This window comes from Miscanthus floridulus, chromosome 5 (genome assembly GCF_019320115.1).
Source record: "Miscanthus floridulus cultivar M001 chromosome 5, ASM1932011v1, whole genome shotgun sequence".
Lineage (NCBI taxonomy): Eukaryota > Viridiplantae > Streptophyta > Magnoliopsida > Poales > Poaceae > Miscanthus > Miscanthus floridulus.
Genome location: NC_089584.1, coordinates 14,866,621 through 14,891,966, shown reverse-complemented (window position 1 = coordinate 14,891,966; position 25,346 = coordinate 14,866,621). Strand labels below are relative to the sequence as shown.

The 25,346-nt window shown below is 47.0% G+C and overlaps 1 protein-coding gene and 1 pseudogene across 1 annotated transcript; both read right to left on the bottom strand.

The window, feature by feature from the left end:
• Positions 1-587: 587 nt before the first annotated feature.
• On the bottom strand, positions 588-3,771 carry LOC136451589 (receptor-like protein 7). The gene has a single exon (XM_066452284.1). It carries the CDS (start codon positions 3,729-3,731, stop codon positions 672-674), a length of 3,060 nt encoding a protein of 1,019 aa, XP_066308381.1. The 5' UTR covers positions 3,732-3,771; the 3' UTR covers positions 588-671.
• An 8,275-nt stretch (positions 3,772-12,046) lies between these two features.
• LOC136454283 (putrescine hydroxycinnamoyltransferase 1-like) lies at positions 12,047-24,228 on the bottom strand (annotated as a pseudogene).
• Positions 24,229-25,346: the final 1,118 nt, after the last annotated feature.

Below are 25,346 nucleotides of genomic sequence, written 5' to 3'. Positions count from 1 at the left end.
ATATGTTTTTGTGAAATATGCATGCTATACATAAACTTTAAAATGTGATAATTTTTTTGTCAAGCATATATTTTTAATTCCGTTTGCATCATTACGTTCAATATGACGAGATCTATAAAAGTTGATCCATATTGGATATGTTTTGAACAATTTTCGTGATTGTAAAGTTTGACGCCTAAGAGTATAAAGTTTCAAATGTTGTAGTACAAAGTTTCAAAACTTGGAGTACATAAATGTTTTTTTTTCCAAAGTTGTTAACGTGAATGGTACAACACTGTATGCATGTGGCCATCACGCAAGGATCAAGTGTTTCAGTAATTACAAGATATTTTGCCTCTTTCCAAATAAAATAATATATAAAAATTATTTTTCGAGAAAGTAATATGTTATTTAGTCTCTTAGATCGACGGTCCACAGTTATTTGGGAGTACCATACTAAAGCTCCTCTATTTCTCTTAATAAAATACTTGCTAAGCACCATCGCTAAAAAGATTCACAAGGTTCTCTAGAAAGGGAACACCAGAGAAAAACTCTGATTTTCTTATAGCTGATCTGTTTGAGACAGTAGCATAACATAGCCCCTGCTTACCATACATATTCATGGCACATTTATCTCCATAAAGAAGATTAAAATTCAATACATGATGATTGAGAGGGGATGTCTCTCAGTATCATTTTCCAATGCATATTCCCCATGTCACCACGATTACAGATGCAAACCCAACACCAAATCCTAATCCTGTGAAGAGGAATAGTATGACATCAGGTTTCTCATTCAGTGGATGCGGGACAATATTCGAACCATTGCTGCACCCTTTTGACAACGGAGGCCCGCACAAACCGTCATTTCCAAGAAACGAGTCATTCGTGAATGTGCCGAAATGAATTGACACTGGTATTCTTCCCACTAGCATATTGTCAGATAGATTTAATGTTGTGAGGAAGTCCAGTGATGCTAGCTCTTGCGGGATCTCCCCTGAAAGCTCATTTGACGAGAGATCCAATGACTCAAGCTGGTTCAAACGGCCAAGTTGGTTGGGTATGGGGCCTGTCAAGGCATTATGTGACATGTTTAATTCAGAGAGATAGACAAGATCACCTATTGACTTCGGGATGTCTCCATGGAACAGGTTACTTGAGACATCAATAAATACAAGGGCCACTAAATTATTTGAGAATGCAATGTCGTGCCCTTTGTGTGTGACCTCAACAGTAAATTGGTATGCCTGTCCATGAGGATATCGATTTTCCACCATAAATGTCTCGTTAGAAGAACTGGCCGCCATGGACTTCAAATTGCTAAACCACTCTTCTGGCAGTGTACCATAAAGGTTGTTTGAGGCTAAATCGACAACTCGAAGTTCCAAGAAATCACAATTGCTCCTATCTTCTGCAACAGAGGGTCCCAGTCCCAGGTGCCCAGTAAATTTGTTAGACTTCAACACAAGGACTTGAAGGTTAGGAAGTTTACTCATCCAACATGGAAAAGAGTCACTAATCTGGTTGTTTCCGATGTCAAATATCTCTAACCATTGGCAAGCCACCAGAGATCTAGGTAGTTTCCCTTCAATCTTGTTGCTACCAAAATCTAATTCCTGGAGTGAACATTCTTCTTTCATGCTATGTGGCACCTCCCCGTGAAGTTGATTTCCCGCCAAATTTAACACTTGTAGGCTATTGAGGTCCTCCATTAAGCAGGTAGGGATTGATCCATTCAAATTATTGTAAGAGAGATCAAGGAGATTCAGGCTCCATGCAGTGCATATCGGCGCTAGAATTTCTCCAGAGAGTTTGTTTCCAGAGGCTTTGAAAGATGCAGTATCAACGATGAAAGTGCCAAAATTAGATGGGATAGTTGAGAATTGGTTGCTTGAGTAATCCAGCAACCAATTTCCTTCCTGTGGTAAAGGTATTGCCCCTTGGAAATTGTTGAAACTGAGATCAAAATACTGGACGTATATAGGAAGAATAGGGTAATCATAACCCATGCTCGTAAAATTGTTATGTGAAAGGTTCAAAAAGGTAAAAGAGGACCATTTCTCCCATACCCATTGGGGCACAGCCCCGTTTATGTAGTTGTTTGAAATGTCCAGCCCTCGAATCTGGTCCAGATTTCTCAAGTCATTTGGGAATTCAGATATGTTACAAGAAGCTAAACCCAAATACTTTATTGGGGGGAGGGATGCCAATGAAGAGTTGTCTTGGTCTTCTGGTACCACATTTAGTAGATTGTTTGAGAGATTCAAATCAAATAGCTTTGGTAGTTTCCAAAATGGAGTGAGTTGCACTGTACCAACCAAATTATTTGAATAAAGCAAGAGCATGTTCAAGTGCGTTAAATTTGAAATATGTTGAGGTATTTCCCCCAAAAAATTGCATCTGAAGAGTGCTAGTTTTCTCAATTTTGGCAAATTGCCGATGAAAGAAGGTATTGGCCCTGATAAACCACAATTCGAGAACTGGAGAACCAACAAAGAAGTTAAATTAGTCACCCATGCTGGTACTGGCCCTACTAGCCCGAATCCAGAGACCTCTAATAGTTTTAAGGACGTGAGCTGACCCATCGATGAGGGTATCTCCCCGGAAAACCCTCGACCACCAAGGGCTAACTTCTTCAAGTGTTGGAGATTGCTGATGGAACTCGGAATTGTACCAGAGAAGTTGGTGTCACCAAGAAGCAAATTCTTTAATCGGCTATCAGCAGAGAAATTTGGTAAAATGCCAGATATTTCGATATTGTTGCTAAGATCAACCGTTCTTAATTTCTTTTGTTCAAATATTTTCGGGGAGACCCACCCTTCATGATGATTACGGCTGAGCTGGAGTACTTCCAGAAAGGAGAAGTTGGCAAAGAACTGGGGAATAGGACCATCCAAATGATTATGGCGTAGGTCAATTAGAACGAGCGAGCTCAAGCGAGACAGTGAAGCACTGATTGGCCCATGCAGCAGGCAAAACGGTAAGCTAAGAACTTGAAGATTCGGAGTATAATTGGCAAGGGCATTGCACCACTCCATCGCAGGGTTATTTGACAAGTCCACAAAGCCAGCACGGAGCTCCAGCAAACTACTAAGGTTCGCAATCAATCTTGCAAGGTTTGGCTCTACAAGCCAATTCCCAGCATAATTGAATCTGTAACCATCATCGGCTAGGTCAAGGATATCGAAAGCAGCAGAGAGATCGAGGGAGACCAAATTCCTTAGACTTCCAATACCAGTTGGTATCTCCCCTGAAAAGCTGGAACTAGAGAGGTTGAGGTGGGTGAGCTCAGTTAAACGCTCGAACCCAGCAGCTGGGAGTTGAGACCCGTTGAAGCCGTTACCACCAAGGTTGAGATACCTGAGTGAGGTCAGCTTGAAAAGCGCAGGGCTGAGCCCGCCACTCAACAAGCCGTAGTCGCCCAGGTCGAGAGATGTCACGCGCCCGTCGTTGGAGTGGTCGCAGTGGACGCCCTCCCATCCGCAGCAGTCGGTGCCGGGCCTCCACGATCGGAAGGCCATGGTGGAGTAATTGGTGACGGAGAAGGACTGCTTCAGCTGGAGCAACGCTAAGGCCTGGTCGGGAAGGCATGGAAGCACCGATGCGGTGATCGTCGTGTGGTTGGTGTACGCACCACCGCCTGCGCCTGGAGGTACAAGCGAGCATAAGGCTAGGACGACTACGAGCTGTATTATTTGTAGCAGCTGGAGGAGCAACACCGGCAGCTCGTGAAAATCCATTGTGGAGGGCATGTGTGCACTACCTACCGTGCAGTGGGTGGTTGGGGGCGGAGGCGAGTATGCCTAGTGTAGAGGGAGGATTCCACCGTGCCCCAGTTTTATACATCAGCGTAGCTCTTCTGATTTACGTTTACCGATCATTTAGCAGTCAAAGCAGCGTCGATACCATGGGCCCTGGCGCCATGCTGCTCGGCCAATCGGCTCTCTGATTGCAACGTACTTACCAGTCAAAGCAGTCACAACCATGCGCTCTCTTCTTTCTTTCTTTCGCCTCTTCAAAACTCAAAAGAATGTGCGCTCTGCGCCTTTCTAATGAGCCCACAGCTTGCTGATGCCATATTTACATTATCTAGTTAAAAACACTAACAGCGAAGTTATCATTGCCGCGCGCCATGACATGTAGAGTACATGTGGGGTTGCATTCTACGTCAGCGTTCGTAGTTGACTCCAAGTCAATACCGAGTTGGTCAACACCTACCAAACGCGGAGCCATGGCTCTGTCCTGCCGCGACTCACTATCGCATACGTAGACTGCAGTCGTCCTCGATGGCACCTTGTGTGGAAATTCCTTGGCCTGTTACCAATTGGTGACCATACAACTTTCCTTTATTAATTTATTATTATACTGACATCTTTTACAGTGAGCCATATTCGCAAGTTGGTTTCTGAGCTGATAATTCCGGCTGGTGCTGGTTCATTATGAGAGAAAAATGTTGGCCCACACAGGATCACCGACTCAGGTGAGTCGACCACTCACCAGTCTTGCCGACCACAGCTCAGGTGAGTTGACCACTCACCGGTCTTGCCGAGCACGACAGACGTTGTCCGACCACACACTATGGCTAGAGGTAGAAGAAGAGGAGGAAGAACAGAGCATACACACACAGTACGAGCACCAGTGTTGGCCGGAGCCCTGTATAGGAGATGGCAAATCTGAACTCTCTTTACTTAGTTGTAGTGGCAAACTATATATATAACTCGATCCATCTAGTCCTAGTACAGCTGTCATGCTGCTACAGTGACTAGATAACACAGCAGGCCTGACTCTGGCGCCTGCTCCTGCATGTGGCTACAGTGCGCCAGGTGAGCCGTTCGGCGCCTGCCCCTGCAGCGACTACAGTACCACAGCAGGGGGGCCTTTTCGGCGCCGCCTTCCCCTACCGTGCATTCATACAAGGAAGCAGTAGATTATCTAACAATTCTTCCCATAATCCTACTGCTATCCCTTGAACCCTCTCCATACCAATCATCTCCTTCAGCTCCATGAGTTGAAGACGTCCGAGCGGCTTGGTGAGGACGTCTGCGAGTTGCCGACCAGTTTCGACGAACTCGATGACGATCTGCCCTCCATCGACACAGTCCTTGAGGAAGTGGAACTTCACGTCAATGTGTTTGCTCCGGTCGTGCAGAACCGGATTCTTCGCGAGGGCAAAGGCGGGCTTGTTGTCCACCATCAGTGCTGGTGGGTGAGCTTCCACACCGGTCAGCTCGCCTAGCAGCCGACGTAGCCACACAACTTGGCATGCCGCTATGGCCACCGCTACGTACTCTGTCTCGCACGTAGATAGCGCCACCACCTTCTGTTTCAGTGACAGCCATGAAATTAGAGCCGACCCGAGGAAGACGAGCACGCTAGAGGTGCTCCGCCATCCGTCGATGTCCCCCGCCATGTCTGCATCGCTGAACATAGTGAGCTGCAGCCTACTTCCACCGGTCTTGGGGAAGACGATCCCCTGATCCATCGTCCCTTTGATGTAGCGCAGTAGCCGCTTTACTGCAGCCCAGTGATCCTCTCTGGGATCCTCCATGAAGCGATTGACATAGCCCACGGCGAACGCAATGTCAGGCCTCATGTGGACTAGGTAGCGCAGACCGTCAACGATGCTCTGGTAGAGTGTTGCATCTACCTTCGCCGCGGTGCTGACCTTCGTCAGCTTCAGTCGCTCCTCCATCGGAGTCACGCATGGCTTGCACTCAGCCATGCCGCTCCGCTCCAACAGCTTCGAGGCGTACGCGCTCTGACTGAGCGTGAGTGCCTCCCTCCCCTGTCTCACCTCAATGCCAAGGTAATAGGAGAGCGCCCTGAGATCACTCATTCGAAAACGAGCCGCCATCTCGCGCTTGAAGCTGTCGATGTCCTCCGCACGCGCACCGGTGATGATCAAGTCGTCCACATACACGTCGACAACGAGCTCCTCCCTCCCCCGTCGCCGCATGTAGAGCGCGTGCTCGGTTGCGCACCTCTTGAACCCAAACTCACCCAGTGTGGCATCAAGCTTGGCGTTCCACGCTCACGGGGCCTGCCGCAGCCAGTAGAGCGCCTTGCGCAGTTGGAGCACCCTATGCTCCGCTCCCTTGACGGCGAAACCTGGAGGTTGTCTGACGAAGACCGTCTCCGCCAGCTCGCTATTGAGGAAGGCCGATTTAACGTCCAGGTGATGGACGCGCTAGTCCTTTGCTGCTGCCAAAGCTAGTAGCAAATGGACAGACTCCATGCGCGCTACCGGCGCAAAGACTTCCTCGAAGTCGATGCCCTCACGTTGGACAAAGTCTCGAGCCATGAGGCGCACCTTGTGCTTGATAATGGCGCCGTGCTCGTCCCGCTTGACTTTGTATACCCACTTCAGGCTAATCAGACGGCATCCTAGAGGTGGATCGATGAGCTGCCAAGTCTCGTTTTCTTCGATCGCCTTCATCTCCTCCAGCTCGGCCAGCGCGAACATGGGTGGTTCCTCTGCACTGACGAGTAGCAGCTCAGGGTCGTTGAGCAGCCTACCCGCCAGACCTGAGGGACCTGTGCCGCCGACGAGGTCGTCTAGCCTGCGAAACTGCACCTCCTCACCTTCGTGGTAGGCATTCACGAACTCAGTGATGTCACTAGGAGGTGAGGCGAACTCGATCGATATCGATGGAGTTCCCTGTTCCACCGGAGTGCTCGGCACCCCGGATGCAGTGCTCGGCACTACTCCTAGACAGCTCGTCACAACTCCTGCAGTGCTCGGCACCACTGTAGGAGTGCTGAGCCTCAGTCTTGGAGTGGTCGGCACCACTGCAAGATCTCTTGGCTCTACTACGGGAGTGCTCGGCACCCATCCTGGAGTGGTCGCCACCACTGCAGAACCTCCTGGCACTACTCCTGGCGTGCTCGGCATCCCTCCAGGAGTGCTCGGCATCCCTCCCGAAGTGCTCGGCACTGCCCCAGGAGTGCTCGGCTCTGTTGCTGGAGTGCTCGGCACCCCTCCCGGAGTGATCGGCACCTCTTCCCCAGCGTCTCCACTCCTGTGGATGACCAAGTGCTCAAGGACAAAGGTGCTGGTGAAGCCGCCAGCTTCCCCGTGCTCGGACTGTTCCAGTCCCAAGCCGCCTTCTCGTCAAACATGACGTCGCGCAAGACAAGCACCTTGTCTCCGCGTGGGTCATAGAGCCAGTACGCCTTGGTACCCTCCGCGTAGCCCAGGAACACCATCGGTGTGCTCCTGTCCTCCAGCTTGGTGAGGATCGGCTTCGTCTTGCTGACGTGGCTGATGCAGCCGAATGTCCGGAGGAAGGACACGCTCGGCTTCTGCCCATACCAAGCTTCGAACGGCGTCTTGCCCATCAGGGCCTTGGTGGGAGCGCGGTTGAGGATGAACATCGCAGTGGTCACCGCCTCACCCCAGAACCTTGTCGGCATTCCCTTGGCCTTCATCATGGATCGAGCCACGCTGACCACCGTCTGATTCCGTCGCTCCACCATGCCATTCTGTTGTGGCGAGTACGACGCGGTGTGGTGTCGCACCACACCCTGATCCGCGCAGTACGTAGTGAACTCCACCGAAGTGAATTCACTGCCCCGATCAGTTCTCAGCACGCGGAGCTTCTTGCCGCTCTCGGCCTCCGCGCGCATCTTGAACTTCTTGATCGCCGCTGCCGCTTCGTCCTTGCTCATCAGGAGTTGCAGCCACATGTAGCGACTGCAATCATCCACGAGTAGGAGGAAGTACCGCTGACCACCGTTTGTGGCTGGCGTGATCGGCCCGCAGAGGTCGTCGTGGACGAGCTCAAGAGCATCCGACGCGTGATACTTGGCCGCCTTTGGGAACGGCAGTCCATCCTCAGGCATAGAATCATACTAATAATAGTCTAATCCCACTAATATTGGGCCTTAATTCTGAGATTCGAAAGTGCTTACTGCAAATTTATCCCTGAATCATTTACATATACACACTTTTTGGACACAGAATGATATGCTAAACCATGCAACCTTTTTTTTATTCCGTTAAATTACAGAATCATACCTCCACGGATGGTAGAGGCTGGAGCTTTATTTCCTTGTAAAAAATGACAGAATCATACACAATTACAGGTCTTGCATAGTGTCATAATATGATATGATATGCAACCAAACCAGCAGACCGTCCAGGTCGTCCTTCTTTGTCTCCGGCCATTTATTATTACAAAACCTCACAAGTCAGGATGTACCGTACCTAGGCCGGTAATCATCGCATGAAGTACCTTGCCTAGCAGGAGCTAGCTTGTGAAAAATAAAATAAAACAGTGTTAGATTTAAAATTAGTTTACAAAAAATGTTAAAAATAAAAAAAAATTCACAGATTTTTTTTTTATTTTTAACACTTTTTTAAAACTAATTTGAAATCTAACACTGTTTTATTTTTTTTCTTTCCAAAACTAACACTTTTGCCCGCGCCTATTTTCATGGCGGGGTGAAACGCCTGTGCTGCGCCATGCATGATGGCGCAGCGAGAGGGATGACGTGGCGACGACCGGGGCGCTAACCGGTGACGTGGCAGCTCTGCCGCGCCACTGATCTTGGCGCGGCGGTGACGCGCCACGCATCATGGCGCGGCAGTGATGCGCCACCGCCCAGGGCGCGGCAGAGCTGGCTAAAGGCCCGCGGCCTAGTCCCGCCGGGCCACGCCCTGCCCACCGCACGCACGCCCGCGTCCGCCGGCACGCGGCCGCCGCGCCCACCCGCGCCTACCGGCTGCCGCGCCTGGCCGCCTGCCTACCGCGCCCACTGCGCCTACCCGCCTGCCCGCCGCCACGCCTGCCCGTCACCGCCCTCACTGGAAACAAGAAGACGAGGGCAGCAGGTCCATACATAGAAGTTGCTTATTTTCTAAGTGAAGTTGTTTAATATGTCTGTTAATGTTACTTTGAATATATACATGTGCTTTTATATTATGTTCCTATTGCATAACAAGTAGTTCAAATTTTACAATGCTAGATAATGTTAATTTGAATACTCTAACCCTTTGTTTATCAATTTATAACAAGATGGCTCCTGCCACGCAGCACCAGTTGTACCCCCTTCTTGAGGTGGAGTACGACGACCCGCACCGAGGACACTTCTTGACTGACACCGACACAGAGGTGCCCTTGCCTCCTTTCAGGCCCCGCACGCACACCAGGGCGCACCAGTGGGACGAGCGTTACGCGCCGTACATACGGCGTGCCAGCTTCCTCGAGCTTGTCCGTGTTGTCAACTACGGTCTTTCGCCCCTTGACCTAGCACTACTTACTGCAGCTGTAGACAGGTGCAAGTGCCTTCATTGTACGTAAATATTCTTTTAACAAATTTGAGGTAACTAACGGTCGTTCTATTCTTATAACAGATGGAGGCCTGAGACCTACACGTTCCACCTACCTTGCGGCGAGATGACCTTGACCATGCAGGACGTGAAGGCTATTTTTGGCCTTCGGTTGGGGGGACTTCCAGTGACAGGTATAGTTGACAATGATCACTGGAGGGAGCTGGTGGCTCTATTCACTGGCTTTCTTCCACCGGACGACGAGGTTTCCAAGAAAAATAAGTGAGCAATTCAAGCATATTTAATACTTGCATTGCTTTTCTGCAGCCATCGGGTCTCATTTTCTTTGGTGAATTTCAGGAAAAGTTTCGGTGTTTCGTCGTCGTGCATCACAGAGCGCTTTGATTACTTGGACCCACAGGCTGATGAGACTCAGATCGACAGGTTCGCTAGAGTGTGGCTCTGGCACTTCCTTGGTGCTTTCCTATTCCCAGATGCCTCAGGCAACACCATCAGCTGGATCTTTCTTGACATACTACGCCAGCCGTGGGATAACATAGCGGCGTACAGATGGGGTAGCGCAGTCCTAGCATGGACGTATCGACAGCTATGCGTTGCCTGCCGTCACACCTCAGGGTATGCGAACCTTGGGGGTTGCTCCTACCTACTCTAGATTTGGTGTTGGGAACGATGGCCCGTTGGGAGGCCCTTTGTTACTGGTTTCTCTATAAGTACTTCGGTTCACTATATTCTTCGAGGCAGTTACATATGATGAAATTATTAATGGCTAATTCATCATCATGTTCAATGCAACATTGCAAGCAGATTTAGTTAGAGGGAATGTGAGGTGCAAGTACACGGAGTACACGGATTGTCTCTACGTCCGGACACAACACCAGGTTACGCTCTCTTTACTATCATACATGTGTCTTGTTCGATGTACACTATATCACAACCTAACTCAATTACGAAATATTCAGGTGCATTGGTGTCCTTGGGATGCTCCAGGGCTCTAGGACTATCTGAGTCCTGTCACTAGGGATGAGTCAGACGAGTATCGCTGCAACGTCTCTCTTATTTTCTTCCACGTGGTCGAGATTCATTTGCCCATCAGGGTTTGCAGGTAGTTTGGAAGAATGACAGGCTACCCACCACCGCTTTACTCCACCAACCAAGAATTGCACGGGTGCATTATCGATTAACAAAAAAACTACAATTTAGAGGTGTGTATGGTACAACTAGCAATCGTTTTGTTGCAGGTATGACCGCAGGAAGAGGTACAAGACCAAGGATTGGCGCGTGACACACAACGCGTACATCTAGTTGTGGTAGACCAGGGACCGACAGCCGGTCGATGCGGGTCCCCCACATGACCAACTCACCTTCGACGAGTACCTGCGGTGGCTTCATAGGTATACGATGACACATATCAAGCCCCCGTACACTGAGGAGGTGATTGACGAGGACGACGAGGAAGATGTGATCGAAGATGTGTACGACGTTGCCACTAGGGACGACACACAACTACAGAGAGCCCCGCTTCAAAGATACGTGGTAAGATACTCGAATGGTATAATTTGTTATCCATTTGGTATTAAGTATGTGTACTAAAACTGTCTAACCACGTTTTTGTATCCAGGCGACATAATTGTCAAGGCTGTCCAACGAAGCAGCGTTTTGGCTTCACGAGTCTAGAGGGTAGGGGCCAGGCGTTCTCGAGGCTTTCGTGGAGGTAAACATAAACATGTCCGTTCCGAAAATGTTTCTTTAGTGTATATGCGTTTGGGAAATGCACTAACTTTAATGTCTATTCATGCAGAAGGTAAAGCGGAGCTGCAGGAAGCTAGCTCAGAAGTTGAGCTGCATGGACACTCCTTGGGTGGAACCTGATTACCCGGCACGGTCGGGTGCCACGTCTTCTGGCTCTTTGAGGACACCAGCCGGTTCTTCTCAGCCGGTGACAGGTGCCGCTTCCGTTGTGCGTACACCACCACATTATAGCGCTGAGAAGGACCCTACAAACGAGGACGACGAGGACGACGATGACGACGACGATGACGACCCCCTGGGCTTCCACATACAGCACCACTAGTGGGACCCTTGGCAGCAGGACGAGATCGGTATGTCTCAGCTAGGTGGTGCCTCGCTTGGTACCCAAGGAGCCTCACAGGTAGTAACAAAGGTAGTTTCTTTAAATACGTAGGCTCCATGAACTAACGATCATAAAGATTATAAGTAATCGTGCATATCATATACTTGCAGGGTATGAGCCGTAAGCACCGGCAACACGACCACACCGACGTTGGCTACACTCCCAATGTGTTGCCTACAAATCCAAAGAGACAGAGACGTCCGAGGGATCCTTACACTCTTGGGACTTAGTTGGTTATGTCGAACTTACGTCGAACGAATATTATCGTCCGAAACTTGCAGACTCATGAACTAATGAAAATGTTATGTGGCAACTTATCAACTTGCGCACGGACTTCATTTATTTGCTTCATATTCATTTCAATGCGTCGCGGCAGCACTTGTAGTTGTCTACAGCACCGACAGCAGCTCCCGTTCAATTGCAATTGAGGCTGGTCGGCTTCTGTCTGCGTCCAGGTCCTGCCGCGCCATAGGCTATGGCGCGGCAGAACCTGCCACGTCACCGGTCAGCGCCTCGGTCGTTGCCACGTCATCCCTCTCGCCGCGCCACCATGCATGGCGCGGCACAGGTGTTTCGCCGCGCCAGGAAAATAGGCGCGGGCAAAAGTGTTAGTTTTGAAAAAAAAAACAGTGTTAGATTTAAAATTAGTTTACAAAAAGTGTTAAAAATAAAAAAAAAATCGCATAAAGCAGCTGCTCTATCTCCTTTATATTTACAGCCTCCATGCACATGAGCAAACGGACGCCGCCGCTGCCAGCACCATCGTCATCGTTCATCAAGAACACAACCCCCCGCGGTGGTTCTCTGCCAGCGACATCAACTCTGGCTTCCCCCACCCAAAATCTGCATCGTACTGTGACCTGCCCAACCAGCTGGTAATATGCAGGTCCGTCTGCGGCAAGGTGCCCCTCGGAGGACGGCTGTCCATCTCGGCCATCTCAAAGTAGTCGATCGCAGAGCGCACTAGCTCGTCATCCATGCGATCGACGGCGCCTCTGATGCGGCCAGCGACGGATGCCAACGCCTCCGTGGCAATATCTCGCGCCACGCTCTGGTTACGCCTAGCCAAAACATCGCATTGCCGAAGTAGCGGCTCGGGAGGGGTGGCCTCATCCTATGCCGGAGGTCGGCCGGGAACGCCAGGCGCGCTTCAGAATCAGGTGGGAGCCGACGCGCAAGGCATGTGCACTGCCACACGAGAGCGCTCACGGCGCAGAAGGTGCTCGTGCCACCACCGCAGAGGTGCTTCAAGGAGGCGATCCGGTCCTTGGAAATGGAGAAGACTTGGATTGCAAGAGGTCCTGACGGGTTGAACAAGACGTGCTTAGGGTAGAACGTCGAGAGTGCATCGGGGTGGACTGCGGGCGGGGACCGTGCGCGGAGTAGGGTGCGGTCATGGCAAGGGAGCTCCACGGTAGCGCGGTCGCCATGCTTGCAGAAGGCCAACCATGTCTGGAAGAAGTGGAACGCGCTTAAGGCATCAACGGCGACGTGGTGGAGAGCTGTCCCTAACGCCACCCCTCCACACTTCAAGAAAGTCACCTGCCATCATAAGCACGACAATTGATATGTATATATAATATAATAATTGTTTTCTATTTTCTAAAGATAATAATAAATATTTATTATGGTTTGATCTCTAAAATTTCATAATTAATATATTTTATTTAAATTGGAGAAATCTCAAAATAGCTAGTACCAGTTTTCTTCTTTATGTATCTGATAGTAGTGCTTTATTTAGAGTCATTTGACTCTTATTTATTTTAAATAACTAATAATAATTAAACATGACTGCAAGAAATAAACAATAGGAACATAATTAATTATTAGTTCCAAATAATTATATATAGATCATAAATAAGTATATGGCATTTTTAGAAAAAAAGAAGATACATACTAGTTTCATATTTTTTGATTTAAAATAATTTATTCATTATGATTTTTTCATAGCAAACCAACTGCTTATTATTTTTTAAGTACAAAATAGAAAATCATCTTTGAAACCAGCAGTGCAGGACCCAGTTTATCTACCCCGATCCATTTCGTTGTTAAATGTTGAAAAATAGACTTAATATTGAACAACATGGAAGCAGAGAAATTAAGTAGTGGACCTGTACGGCCAACATGATGGACGATGGCTCAATGCGTGGAACAAACAGCCGCCTCAGCTCTGGCGACGGCTTGAATTTCTTGACGTCATCGACAGTAAGATCATCAGCCTGAGCGACAACACAGTACTTCAGTTTCGGTGAATAGTTTTATAGCGTTGTATCGAAGACTACCATCACTGCTTAAAAAATGGTTTGTAGCAATGGCTTAATTTTTTGTAGGAGCGGCTGAGGATGGAGCCGCTCCTATAGTGGACGTGCTCGAGACCAGCCGCCTCTACAAATGGCACAGTAGGGGCGGTTGGTGATACGAGCCGCCCCTACAAATAGGTCGATTTGTAGGGGCGGCTCACTCATCAGCCGCACCCGGTGTTGCGATTTGTAGGAGCGGCTCAATCACTAGCCGTCTCTACAAATGCCCCCACGTATAAAAATCTGCAACCCCTTCTTTCTCCTCGGGTCACTCACTCCAACCCGTGAAAAAAGGTAGGGAGGCCTTGGGCACCTCCCAAATATTGTTCTACTAAGGGTGGGAGGTTTTGATCTCAAATCCTTTGGTGGAGAGGTTGTAGAAGGTAAGAAAATGTTATTCCACACTTTTTTTAAAGTTTTAATGGTTCGTTAGTGAGTAATTAGAGTTTTACTTTTCTCTCTCTTCTATGGTGCTTGAGCTATTTATGAAGCAAATTAGACCCAAGTTTTGAATGTACTAGGATAAATTAGGTAGGGGAACAAGATCATACCCTTATTTGGTCCATGTTTCTTGATTTTAGTGAACAATTAGTTAGTTTTATGGATGTTTCATGTGCATGTAGATCTAGATCTAGGGTTTGGTTTTTTTATTAATTTTGTTTTTGTAAATTTATGTTTGATAAAATTGGACTAGGGTTTGCATGAAAGATATTGGATAAAATATTAATTGTTGCTAATTATTGTCTTTGAAATTGTTTATTGTGATCAACAAATATGTATTTTAATTATTTATGGATAAATAGACCATTAATTAATTTTCCTCTACCATAGTATGTTTGTATGCTTCATGTAATTATATTTGATTTATATTCATATATATCTAAAGTATGTACAATTATTCTCAAGTAATTATTAATTTGATTCATTTTTATATATATCTGAATAAGTAGTCCTTTAATGTTTGTTTTGTTATTGTTGTAAAAGATGGAGTACATGAACTCTTAGATGTATGGTTCGTTAAGGTTCAAGACAGGTTTCTGTGAAGAGGTGGATAAATTTATTGAAGCCGCAGAGAAGCATGCAACGACGTTGACAGAGAATAAGGATACAATTATTTGTCCCTGTAAAGATTGCAAGAACCGTATGGCATGGACAGATGTGACTATCATCAGATCATATTTGATTGTGCGATGATTTATTGAGTACTACACAGTGTGGATTCATCATGATGAAATGGTTATTGTTAACGATGAGGATGAGGAGGAATACGACGACGAAACCCTAGAATACCTGTCCCAATATTCAGCAGAGCTTGATGCACGAATGGATCTCAAGTTTAGCAATGAACAAGGTGGTGATGCTGGTGGTTGGGATGGTAACGACGAAGGTGATGCCAATAATGATGGCGGAGCACGTGTCGGGGATGAAAATGATTTGGAGGACATGATTCAAGCCCTTGGACCAGAGATTTTACTAAAGAGCCCAAAAGGTCTAGAAAAATTTGAAAGGGTGAAAAAAGCATTGAAGGAGGTTGTGTATGGTATTGAAAAGGGTTGTCCGACACACTAGATATTGCTACGTTTTGTACTTGAGCTACTCATCCTGAAGGCTAAGTACGGCAGGTCAGACTGTAGTTTCAATGATCTATTGTGTTTCCTGTCATGGGTGCTGCCACAACCAAACTCAGTTCCCGCCAACACATACCAAGCGAAGAAGGTCATAAGTCCATTGATAATGAGGGTTGAAAAAATCCATGCATGCCCCAACCACTATATCATTTTTCGTGGCGAAACGTTCAAGTCACTAGATAAATGTCCCTAGTGTGGGGCCAGCCGGTACAAGAACAATGACCTTTACGGTGGGGACAAAGCCTCCACGGGGAAAAAGAGGAATAAGAAGGGTACGAAAAAGGTAGTACATGAATCTCAGCCCCCAGAGGACACTCCATTAGGCAACGATGCAAAGCAGAGAAGAATTCCTGCCTTGGTAATGTGGTACCTGCCAATGACCGACCGCTTGAGACATATCTTCCTAAACCCTAAAGAAGTCGCACTCATGACATGGTGGGATGATGAGCGCAAGGTGGATGATGATAAGATTGCACACTCGGATGATTGTAGTCAGTGACAAAGGATCGATGAGAAGCACAAAGAATTCAGTGATGACCCAAAGAATGTACGGTTTGGCTTGAGCACCGATGGAATGAATTCCTTCAATGAGAGGATGAGCGACCACAGCACTTGGCCAGTGTGGGGGTATGGCCCCCGGTATCCATAAGACAAGACATGGGTCGCACCATTAGAGGTGGGCCATCCCACAAGATTAAGGCGTGCACGGCACTGGTCGACGTGCACCGCAAGATATTGTATAGTACCAAATAGGATACTTCCCTTGTAATCCTATCCCTCCAGAGTATATAAGGAGAGGCAAGGGTCCCCTAGTCGATGGCTACATGCAGCAACATCGATCTACATACATCTCAATACAATACACCAAAGACACAGGACGTAGGGTATTACGTCGATCAGACGGCCCGAACCTGTCTAAATCGCTGCCTTTGCGCCTTGTGTCACCATCCGATTCCTGATTACGCGCACCTCCACCGATCAATCTCCCTCGGGGGATACCCCTCGGAGGACTGCCGAGCATCTTTTGTCGACAGTTGGCACGCTAGGTAGGGGTGTGCGCTTGATCCCTAGAGAACCAGATGGGATCTCAAGATCATTGTTGTTTGCAGCAACTCCGACAGCTGTGATGGCATCCCTGGCCTACCTGATGAGACCCGACATCATCTACAAGACCATAATGATCGACGAGTTTGTGATCGAGTACCCACTCCGACTCCTTCCCGCCGAGTCCGAGTGCCGACTCCGACCCCTTCATGCATCTACATGCACCGCATGGAGGAGACATGTTCGTCAAGGATTTCTTTATCCATCACCCCGGGAGCTTCCGTGGCCTCCGTAGCACAGAGGACGGCTAGACCTACTGTAGCTATCGGTATGCACTAGGAGATTGAAGATCGAAGCAAGCACCAATGGGCCTCAAGCCGAAATCGCCAATAGCGCTGCTACCCTTCCCAAGGGGCTACACGTACGGACTATGGAGTCCTAGCTGATGGGCATGTTCGAGTCGACATCAAACATGGATATGCTAGATGTTAACATCAACTAGCAAATTAAGCATCACATCTATCTACTCGGATACTGCGCCGACTAATCAGGTTACATCACGACTCTGCATGACCGTGGGTTCTGCCAATTGCACGGCCAACGCGGTCCGTGTCGACTACTCCACTCGATCGCCGAACAAGCTAAGTCACGCTTTAATATTCTTCTAAATATTCTCCAATCTTCATATATCGCCATAATGTTTCTTCAAGCTATTTTCTCCATGTTTGCTCTCCAAACGATTTTCTTTCATGTATACCATCTTAAAGATGACATACAACTAAGTCTAAGGCGAACCCCCGAACAGTCATGTTGATACTCGGATGTCCCCAGAGATGGCCCTGTCTCCGGCTCCTCCCTACACGTGCACGAGCATCTGCCCTCTGCGTTATGGGTGGTCGACAGTGGCTCCTTAGCGATGCTTTGTTCTTCCTACACGCACATGGGCTCCGCGCTCTGCATTATGGTTAACAGGCTAGCTAGTGCTGGAGACTCAGCTACACACTAACTAGTCGAGCGGTTTATATTAAATATAAATACATCTTCACACCAACTGATCGTCGAGCTACATGCGCTATTTCATCGCCATTACTGATTTTTCTCTAGAGTTTATATATTTCTACATCATGTACTACCTGTTCTACATATTTGTATTGCAGGATTATCGTCCAAGTGATCGGACCACCTGGTGCTTAGACTTCTTCACCGATCAACTGGTCAGACTGCTAGGTTTATGGACTTCGTCGCCGACCAGTTGATCGGACTGTTCGCCGGTCATTTCTACTCGATGCTCACTTCGCCGCCGACAAGTTGACCGGACTGTTCATCGCTCGTGCTACATCATCAGCTACGCCAGGGGCTCCTCAGTGCTCGGACATCGCCAGCTATGCCGGGGACTCCTCGGCGCTCGAATTCTTCGTGCTCGAGGACTAAGTGGGCACACTTCACCTTGCAGACATCGCCAGCTACGCCGGAGACTCCTTCACTGCTCGGACATCGCCAACTATGCCGAGGGCTCCTTGGTGCTCGGATGTCGCCAGCTATGCCGGGAACTCCTCGGTGCTCGGACGTCGCCAGCTACCCCAGGGACTTCTCGGTGCTCAGACATCACCAGGCTACGCCGGGGACTCCTCGGTGCTCAAACATCGCCAGCTACGCCGGGCACTCCTCGGTGATCGGATGTCGCAAGCTACGTCGGGGACTCCTCGATGCTCGGACATCGCTAGGCTATGCCAGGGATGCCTCAGTGCTCGGACATCGCTAGCTACGCCGGGGGCTCCTCGGTGCTCGGACGTCGCCAGCTGCGCTGGGAACTCCTCGGTGCTCGGACATCGCCAGCTATGCCGGGGGCTCCTCGGTGCTCGGACATCGCCAGCTACGCTGGGGACTCCTCGATTCTCGAACATCACCAGCAACGCCAGGAACTCCTCAGTGCTCGGACGTCGCCAGCTACGTCGGGGACTCCTCGGTGCTCGAACATCGCTAGGATACGTGGGGGACTTCTCGGTGCTCGAACATCGCCAGCTACGCTGGGGCTCCTCGGTGCTCAGACATCGCCAGCTACGCCAGGGACTCCTCGGTGCTCGGACATCGCCAGGCTACACCGGGGACTCCTTGGTTCTCGGACATCACTAGCTACGCCAAGAACTCCTCGGTGCTCGGACATCGCTAGCTATGTCGTGGACTCCTCGGTGCTCGGACATCGCCAGGCTACGCCTAGGACTCCTCGATGCTCGGACATCGCCAGGCTACGCCTGGGACTCCTCGGTGCTCAGACATCGCCAGGTACGCCAGGGACTCCTCGGTGCTCGAACATCGCCAGGCTATGCTAGGTCTCCTCGGTGCTCGAACATCACCAGCTACGCCAAGGGCTCCTCGGTGCTCGGACATCGCCAGCTGCATCGGGGACTCCTCGGTGCTCGGACATCGCCAGCTACGTCGGGGGCTCCTCGGTGCTCGGAGATCGCTAACTATGCTGGGGCTCCTCGGTGCTCGGACATCGCCAGCTATGCTGGAGACTCCTTCGCTGCTCGGATATTGCCAGCTACGCTAGGGACTCCTCGGTGCTCGGACCAGGGACTCCTCGGTGCTCAGATCTTGCTATGTCTCATCGGTGTGCTATCAAGCTGCTCCATGCTGTTCGGATCAGGGTGCTGATCTTGGGTAGCACGTCTGGGGTCTTGATACGCGCATGCCAGACGACGTCGGCAAGCTTTTAGACTTCTTTTTCTCTGACCCTGCTACAAGATTCATTCTTCGTCTTCCAGCAGGCTCGGGGACTAAGTGGGCACACTTCACCTTGCGGTGAATGTGCGCTTTTCAATTCGGGGCTCCGCCCATGGATTGGTTGCCTGCTCGGCCGGTCTTCTGCCTTTCTTCTACTTTCTGACCCTAGCACCACATGACTACGTCTCCTACTGTCAGTCTCAGGGACTAGCTGTGGGGGTATGGCCCCCGATATCCATAACACAAGACATGGGCCGCACCATCAGAGGTGGCCCAGCCCACAAGATCAAGACATACACGGCACTGGTCGACGTGCACCGCAAGATATTGCATAGTACCAAATAGGATACTTCCCTTGTAACCCTACCCCTCCAGAGTATATAAGGAGAGGTAGGGGTCCCCTAGTCAACCGCTACATACAGCAACATCGATGTACATACATCTCAATACAATACATCAAAGACACAGGACGTAGGGTATTACGTCGATCAGATGGCCCGAACCTGTCTAAATCGCTGTCTCTGCGCCTTGTGTTACTATTTGGTTCCTGATTACGCGCACCTCCACCGATCAATCTACCTTCGGGGGATACCCCTCGGAGGATTGCCGAGCATCTTTTGTCGATAGCCAGTGATCTTGACCATGTACAACATCCCAACGTGGTTGTGTTAGAAGAGAAAGCACCTTCTCCTCACTATTCTTATTTCTAGCCCTAAACAACCAGGCATTGATATAGACGTGTTCCTCGAGTCTTTGATGCAAGAAATGGAGAGGCTATAGAGGCATGGGGAGCCAATGTATGATGCATTCCGAAAGGAGGACTTCATATGTAGAGCAATAATATTTGTTACTACCAATGATTACCCCGCGGTGTTTGCTTTGTCTGGACAGATCAAAGGAAAGACGGGATGTTTAGTTTGCTTGGATGGTACTACATGGATGTTCCTGGATGCATCCAAGAAGATAGTTTACCTAAGAAACCGGCGCTTCTTAAAGATAAGTCACAAGTACCGCATCAAATTGTTCTTTAGATTTTATGACAACACTCCGAAGATTGAACCCCCTCCAGAGAGACGTCATAACGGAGAACACGTGTATAGAATGGTGAAAAACATACGCGTCGTTTATAGAAAGAAGAATCCAGATGGGATAAACAGAAATAGAAGCACACCTCCTGTCGAAGGCGTACCTTTCAAGAAACAATCGATCTTCTTTTAGTATCTACCTTATTGGCCAGACTTGGAGGTCCCCCATGCCATTGATGACATGCACATGCAAAAGAATGTCTTTGAGAGTCTCATTACTACCTTGATGGACACAGGCAAGTCAAAGGATGGTCTAAAATCACGGAAAGATATGGTGCAGCTAAACATGATGCCACAGCTTCACTTAGTACCTGAGGCTAATGGAAAATACACTCTGCCCACGGCGTGCTTCAACCTAACACTAGAAGAGAAGAGAGCTATATGCACTTTCCTAAGGGGGGTCAAAGTCCTGACTGGGTTTTCAGCGAATGTGAAGAAGCTAGTATCGATGAAGGACTTATCAATAACACACTGCAAGGCTCACGATTGTCATGTGATGCTGACAATGTTTTTACCTGTTGCAATCAGGGCTATAAAGCCAGAGTTCTTGAAAATGTCCATCACCCGCATGTGCTACTTCTTTTCGAAGATCTCACAGAAGACGATTGGTAAGAAAGAGCTAAGTGACCTACATGAATTTGTGGTGGAGACACAAAATCAACTAGAGATGTGTTTACCTCCTGCTTTTTTTGATATAATGCCACATCTCATGATTCACATGGTTCATCAGATACAGGCGCTGGGCCCTTGCTACTTTCATGAAATGTGGTCCTACGAGCGGTTCATGTCGGTTCTAAGCTGATACGTGCATAATCAAGCATACCCAGAGGGCTCCATGATAGAGGGTTACAGTACTGAAGAAGTCATCGAGTGCTGTCAAGAGTACCTAAAAGTACAAAAAGGGATTGGTAAACCCGATTCTCGTCATAAGGGTAGGCTGGCTGGGAAGGGCACTAGTGGTAGAAAAGTGTTCATCGACCATGATTACAAAGAAGTAAGTCGGGCGTATTACAGTGTCTTGCAGAGTACACAACTGATGCAACCGTACATTGATGAACACTTGGCTATCATTATGGCAGAGAGAAATGGTCGTTCAGGTGATTGGGTCATGAAACAACACAAGCAATGACTAACTACATGGTTGAAGGACCAAAATATACCGCCTGGAGAAACCATAGACTCTATTACCATCAATAGGTTGGCGGAGGGGCCATCGAGACAAGTGACATCTTGGAAAGCTTATGACATCAATGGGTACACGTACTATACCCACGCAAAGGATAGTAAATATGTGAACCAAAACAGCGACGTTCGAATAGAAGCTCTCGATGGAGTGGGGCAAAAGATCCAACACTTTGGCGTCATTGAAGAGATATGGGAACTTGACTATGGAAGGAATATAACGGTGGCCCTGTTTCGATGCCGCTGGATCAAACAACACCAACTAAACGAGATCGGATTGAGAGTCCTGAACCTCGAGAATCTAGGCTACCAAGATGACCCTTGGGTGTTCGATTCATGTGTTGCACAAGTTTTCTATATGCCTGACCCATAAAGTAACCTCCCCCAAAGAAGAAGACAAAGCACATGGTTGCCTTCGGGAAATAGCACATTATTGGAGTTGATGGCGTGGACGATGTTGAAGCATACAATAACTACGATGAGATGCCGCTATTCATAGACTTTCCTAAGAAGATCAGTGTTGTGGAAAAGAACCTGCCCAAAGACATTGCCATGGGAACAAAAAGGTGTCAAGGGAAAAATCATTACAGCGGGCTAGCTAGTTGTTGAACGTGGAGTGTTTGTGTAAGTGTGTGTGTTTATAAGACTTTATTTATGTATGTGTGTGAGACTATATATTTATGTATGTGTGTGAGACTATATATTTATGTATGTGTGTGAGACTACATTTATGCATGTGTATGAGACTACCCTTTGCAACATCCAGATGAACCTATTGTAATATCCACTCTATTACTACTAAAACAGCTGCAACACACAAACACTTGAAACAGGCACTTATTACTACTGCAACATGTTCGGACTACTATTGAAACACTTAAAATAAGCACTTAACACTTTATGAAATGAAGAAATGACCAAAATAAAAATTAGAGATCTTGACGAGTTATACAACTTTTATATTCATCACCTTTACAGCTGAAATCATTTAGTGGTTGAAAATCAGGTTTGGAGTTGTCATTTTCTGAAATTTAAAATTTGAATTATCCAAAATTAGTGACAAAGATAGATGACCAGACTAAAATGATAGAGCATGATTTTAGAAAATTTTAAGAAAAAAAACCATCACATTTGGAGTTAGTATGAGGAAGAAAAACTAGTTACAAGTTTTAGCCACAGATTAAAAAGAGAAATCACACTTGTTCATCATTGATCATCATGAACAGTTGTGATTTTTCTTTTTAATCTCGGGGTAAAATTTGTAACTAGTGTTTCTCCCTCATACTAACTCTGAATGTGATGATTTTTTCCTAAATTTTTCTGAAATCATGCCCTATCAAGTTACTATTTTGATTTGGTCATTCTTTTCGTTTGACAAAGGTTGAGCAATTTAAATTTTCAAATTTTAAAAAATGACAAGTTCTAACAAGATTTTGAAACACCAAATGATTTCAGCTGAAAAAGTGATGAATACCAAAGATGTATAACTCATCAAGATCTACAACTTTTATTTTGGTTATTTCTTCATCTGATAAAGTGATAGTAAACATTGTTCACAAATCAACATGTCTCTCATATAGTTCTTGAAACTATGAGTTATATGTGAATTTATGAACAATGTTTACTAATACTTTGTCAAATGAAGAAGTGACCAAAATAAAAGTTGTATATAGTGATGAGTTCAACAACTTTTATGTTCACGGCTTTTGTAGTTGAAATAATTTAAGGTTTCAAAATCTTATTTGAAGTTGCCATTTATTGAAATTCAAAATTTGAATCGTTCAAATTTTGTCAAATAAAAAAATGACCAAAATAAAAGTTGTAGATAGTGATGTGTTCAACAACTTTTATGTTCATGACTTTCTTATTTTAAATCATTTAAGGTTTCAAAATCTTATTTGAAGTTGACATTTATTGAAATTCAAAATTTGAACTGTTCAAATTTGGTCAAATGAAAAGATGACCAAAATATAAGTTGTACATCTTGATGAGTTCTACAACTTTTATGTTTACAAAATTTTCATTTGAGGTCATTTAGTGGAGATGAAATTGTTTTATTTGTTTTAAATTTCAATTTTTAAAATATTATTTTTGTAAAGAACAAAATATAGAATTATATGTTTTCTATATCAAAAAATGTATATATAGATACATTTATATATATAGAATAATAAAAAAACACATATATACAGTTATATATAAAGAAAAATGAATATATAGAACAAGTAATAAAAATAAATTGAAAAATATTTGTAGGGGCAGCTGGTGAGTGAGCCGCCCCTAGAAATACATTTGTAGGGGCGGCTCACTCACCAGCCGCCCCTACAAATAGTCCCCAGTATAAATATAGGGCGCGCTTGGAGGCCAAAATTTGGCTAAGTCTGGGCGCTCTTCTTCCTTGCGGACGCCGTCAGGCTGGCGAATATCCCCCCTGCCGCCGCCATCTCCATGCCCTAGCGCCGCTTCATCTCACCTCTGCCGTCCTCCTGTGACCGCCTCTGTCGCCCGCCACGCTTCCTCCCCCAAACGCCGCCTTTGCCCAGGTCGGCCGCCACGGCGGCTCGGGTTTGCACGAGAGCTCACACAGCCGCGTGGCTGCCGCCGCCCTGTCCGTTTTGGACCTCGACCTCCATCCTTGCCAGCCCTTGCGCGCCCGACCGTGCGCTCTGGTAGTCGTCCCCGCCACCGGCGGCGCCTCCTCTCTGACCTCACCGGCCCTTGCGCACCCGGCCATGTGCTCTGGTAGTCGTCCCCGCCACCGGCAGCACCTCCTCTCCGACCTCTCCTCTTGCTGTCGTCCCCCAACCGGCCCCCACGCATCGCCGCCGTCTTCTGCAGGTAAGCCCAACCCCTTCTCCTCCATTCCCCGGCCCTGCATTTCTCAACTGTGTGCTGTACAGAGATAAAAGATAGAATATTTTGAATTCTTGATGTGCTTGCTGATGCTAATTGTGTGGTATGCTTCTGGATGACTTGCTGCTACTTATGCACCCAAATTATAATAAATATGTGCTACAATTGATGTGTTCTGCGGAAAATTTTGTGGTGCAGAAAAATATAAACTGAAAATTTTGTACTTGCATGGTTTCATCTCTCTTTGGCATTTTATCGCTTGGAAATTCAAAGCAAAACAATATTTTTTAAACAATAGGATATTTTAATGAGTCATGATTAGCTTGACATATTTTAACTGGCTGGGAAGGAATTTAGAGGTCTGCCTATGAGTACTGAATACAAGACATGACCTACTAAAATTTGGTACCTGATACTATCTTAATCTTATCACCCACAAATGGTTGGCACTAGGATGTCAGTACCACCCAGAACAAGATGGCTAGTTAAAGGATGTACTTATGCCACGCTTTCTCCTTTAGTCCTTTATAGCTTGAGATTTTAGAGGAAATGATTGGGGAAAGACACTTACTGACATGGTATCAAACCAACGATGGATGATCACTTTGTTGATTCAGAAAGGTGCTCAAAATTTGTGTAAACATCCAATAAAATCCTGTGATGAATGAAAATAATTTCACCATAGAATCAGGCTCAGTTTCAGTTATATAAATTTCCTATTATTTTTGCATTATGAGCTTGCTCCTTCTCAATTTGTCTACCATTTGTTCAATACCTACATACTGTCACATACATAATATGGTACTTTGTTCTTTCATAAGCAATGAGAAAGCAAGCTGTCTATTTCACAATTGCACACGTTTTGTACAGCAGCACAATAATAAATCTTCCTCACACTAATTATATTTGTTTTGACAATGTATTTTGCTTCAACTTCACCTATAGACTTATATGTTTTTACAAAAACAAAACGGTAGGACATGTCAACACTAAGACCGTGTAATATGTGAAGAATTCAGAATGTCTTGAACTGTTGAAATTTATTGCGCTTTCATTGTTTTCCAGTCGGCCTTGCCGATGCACAGTTGCAGACTACGCTCTATGTATAGTAAAATCTGCTTTATACAA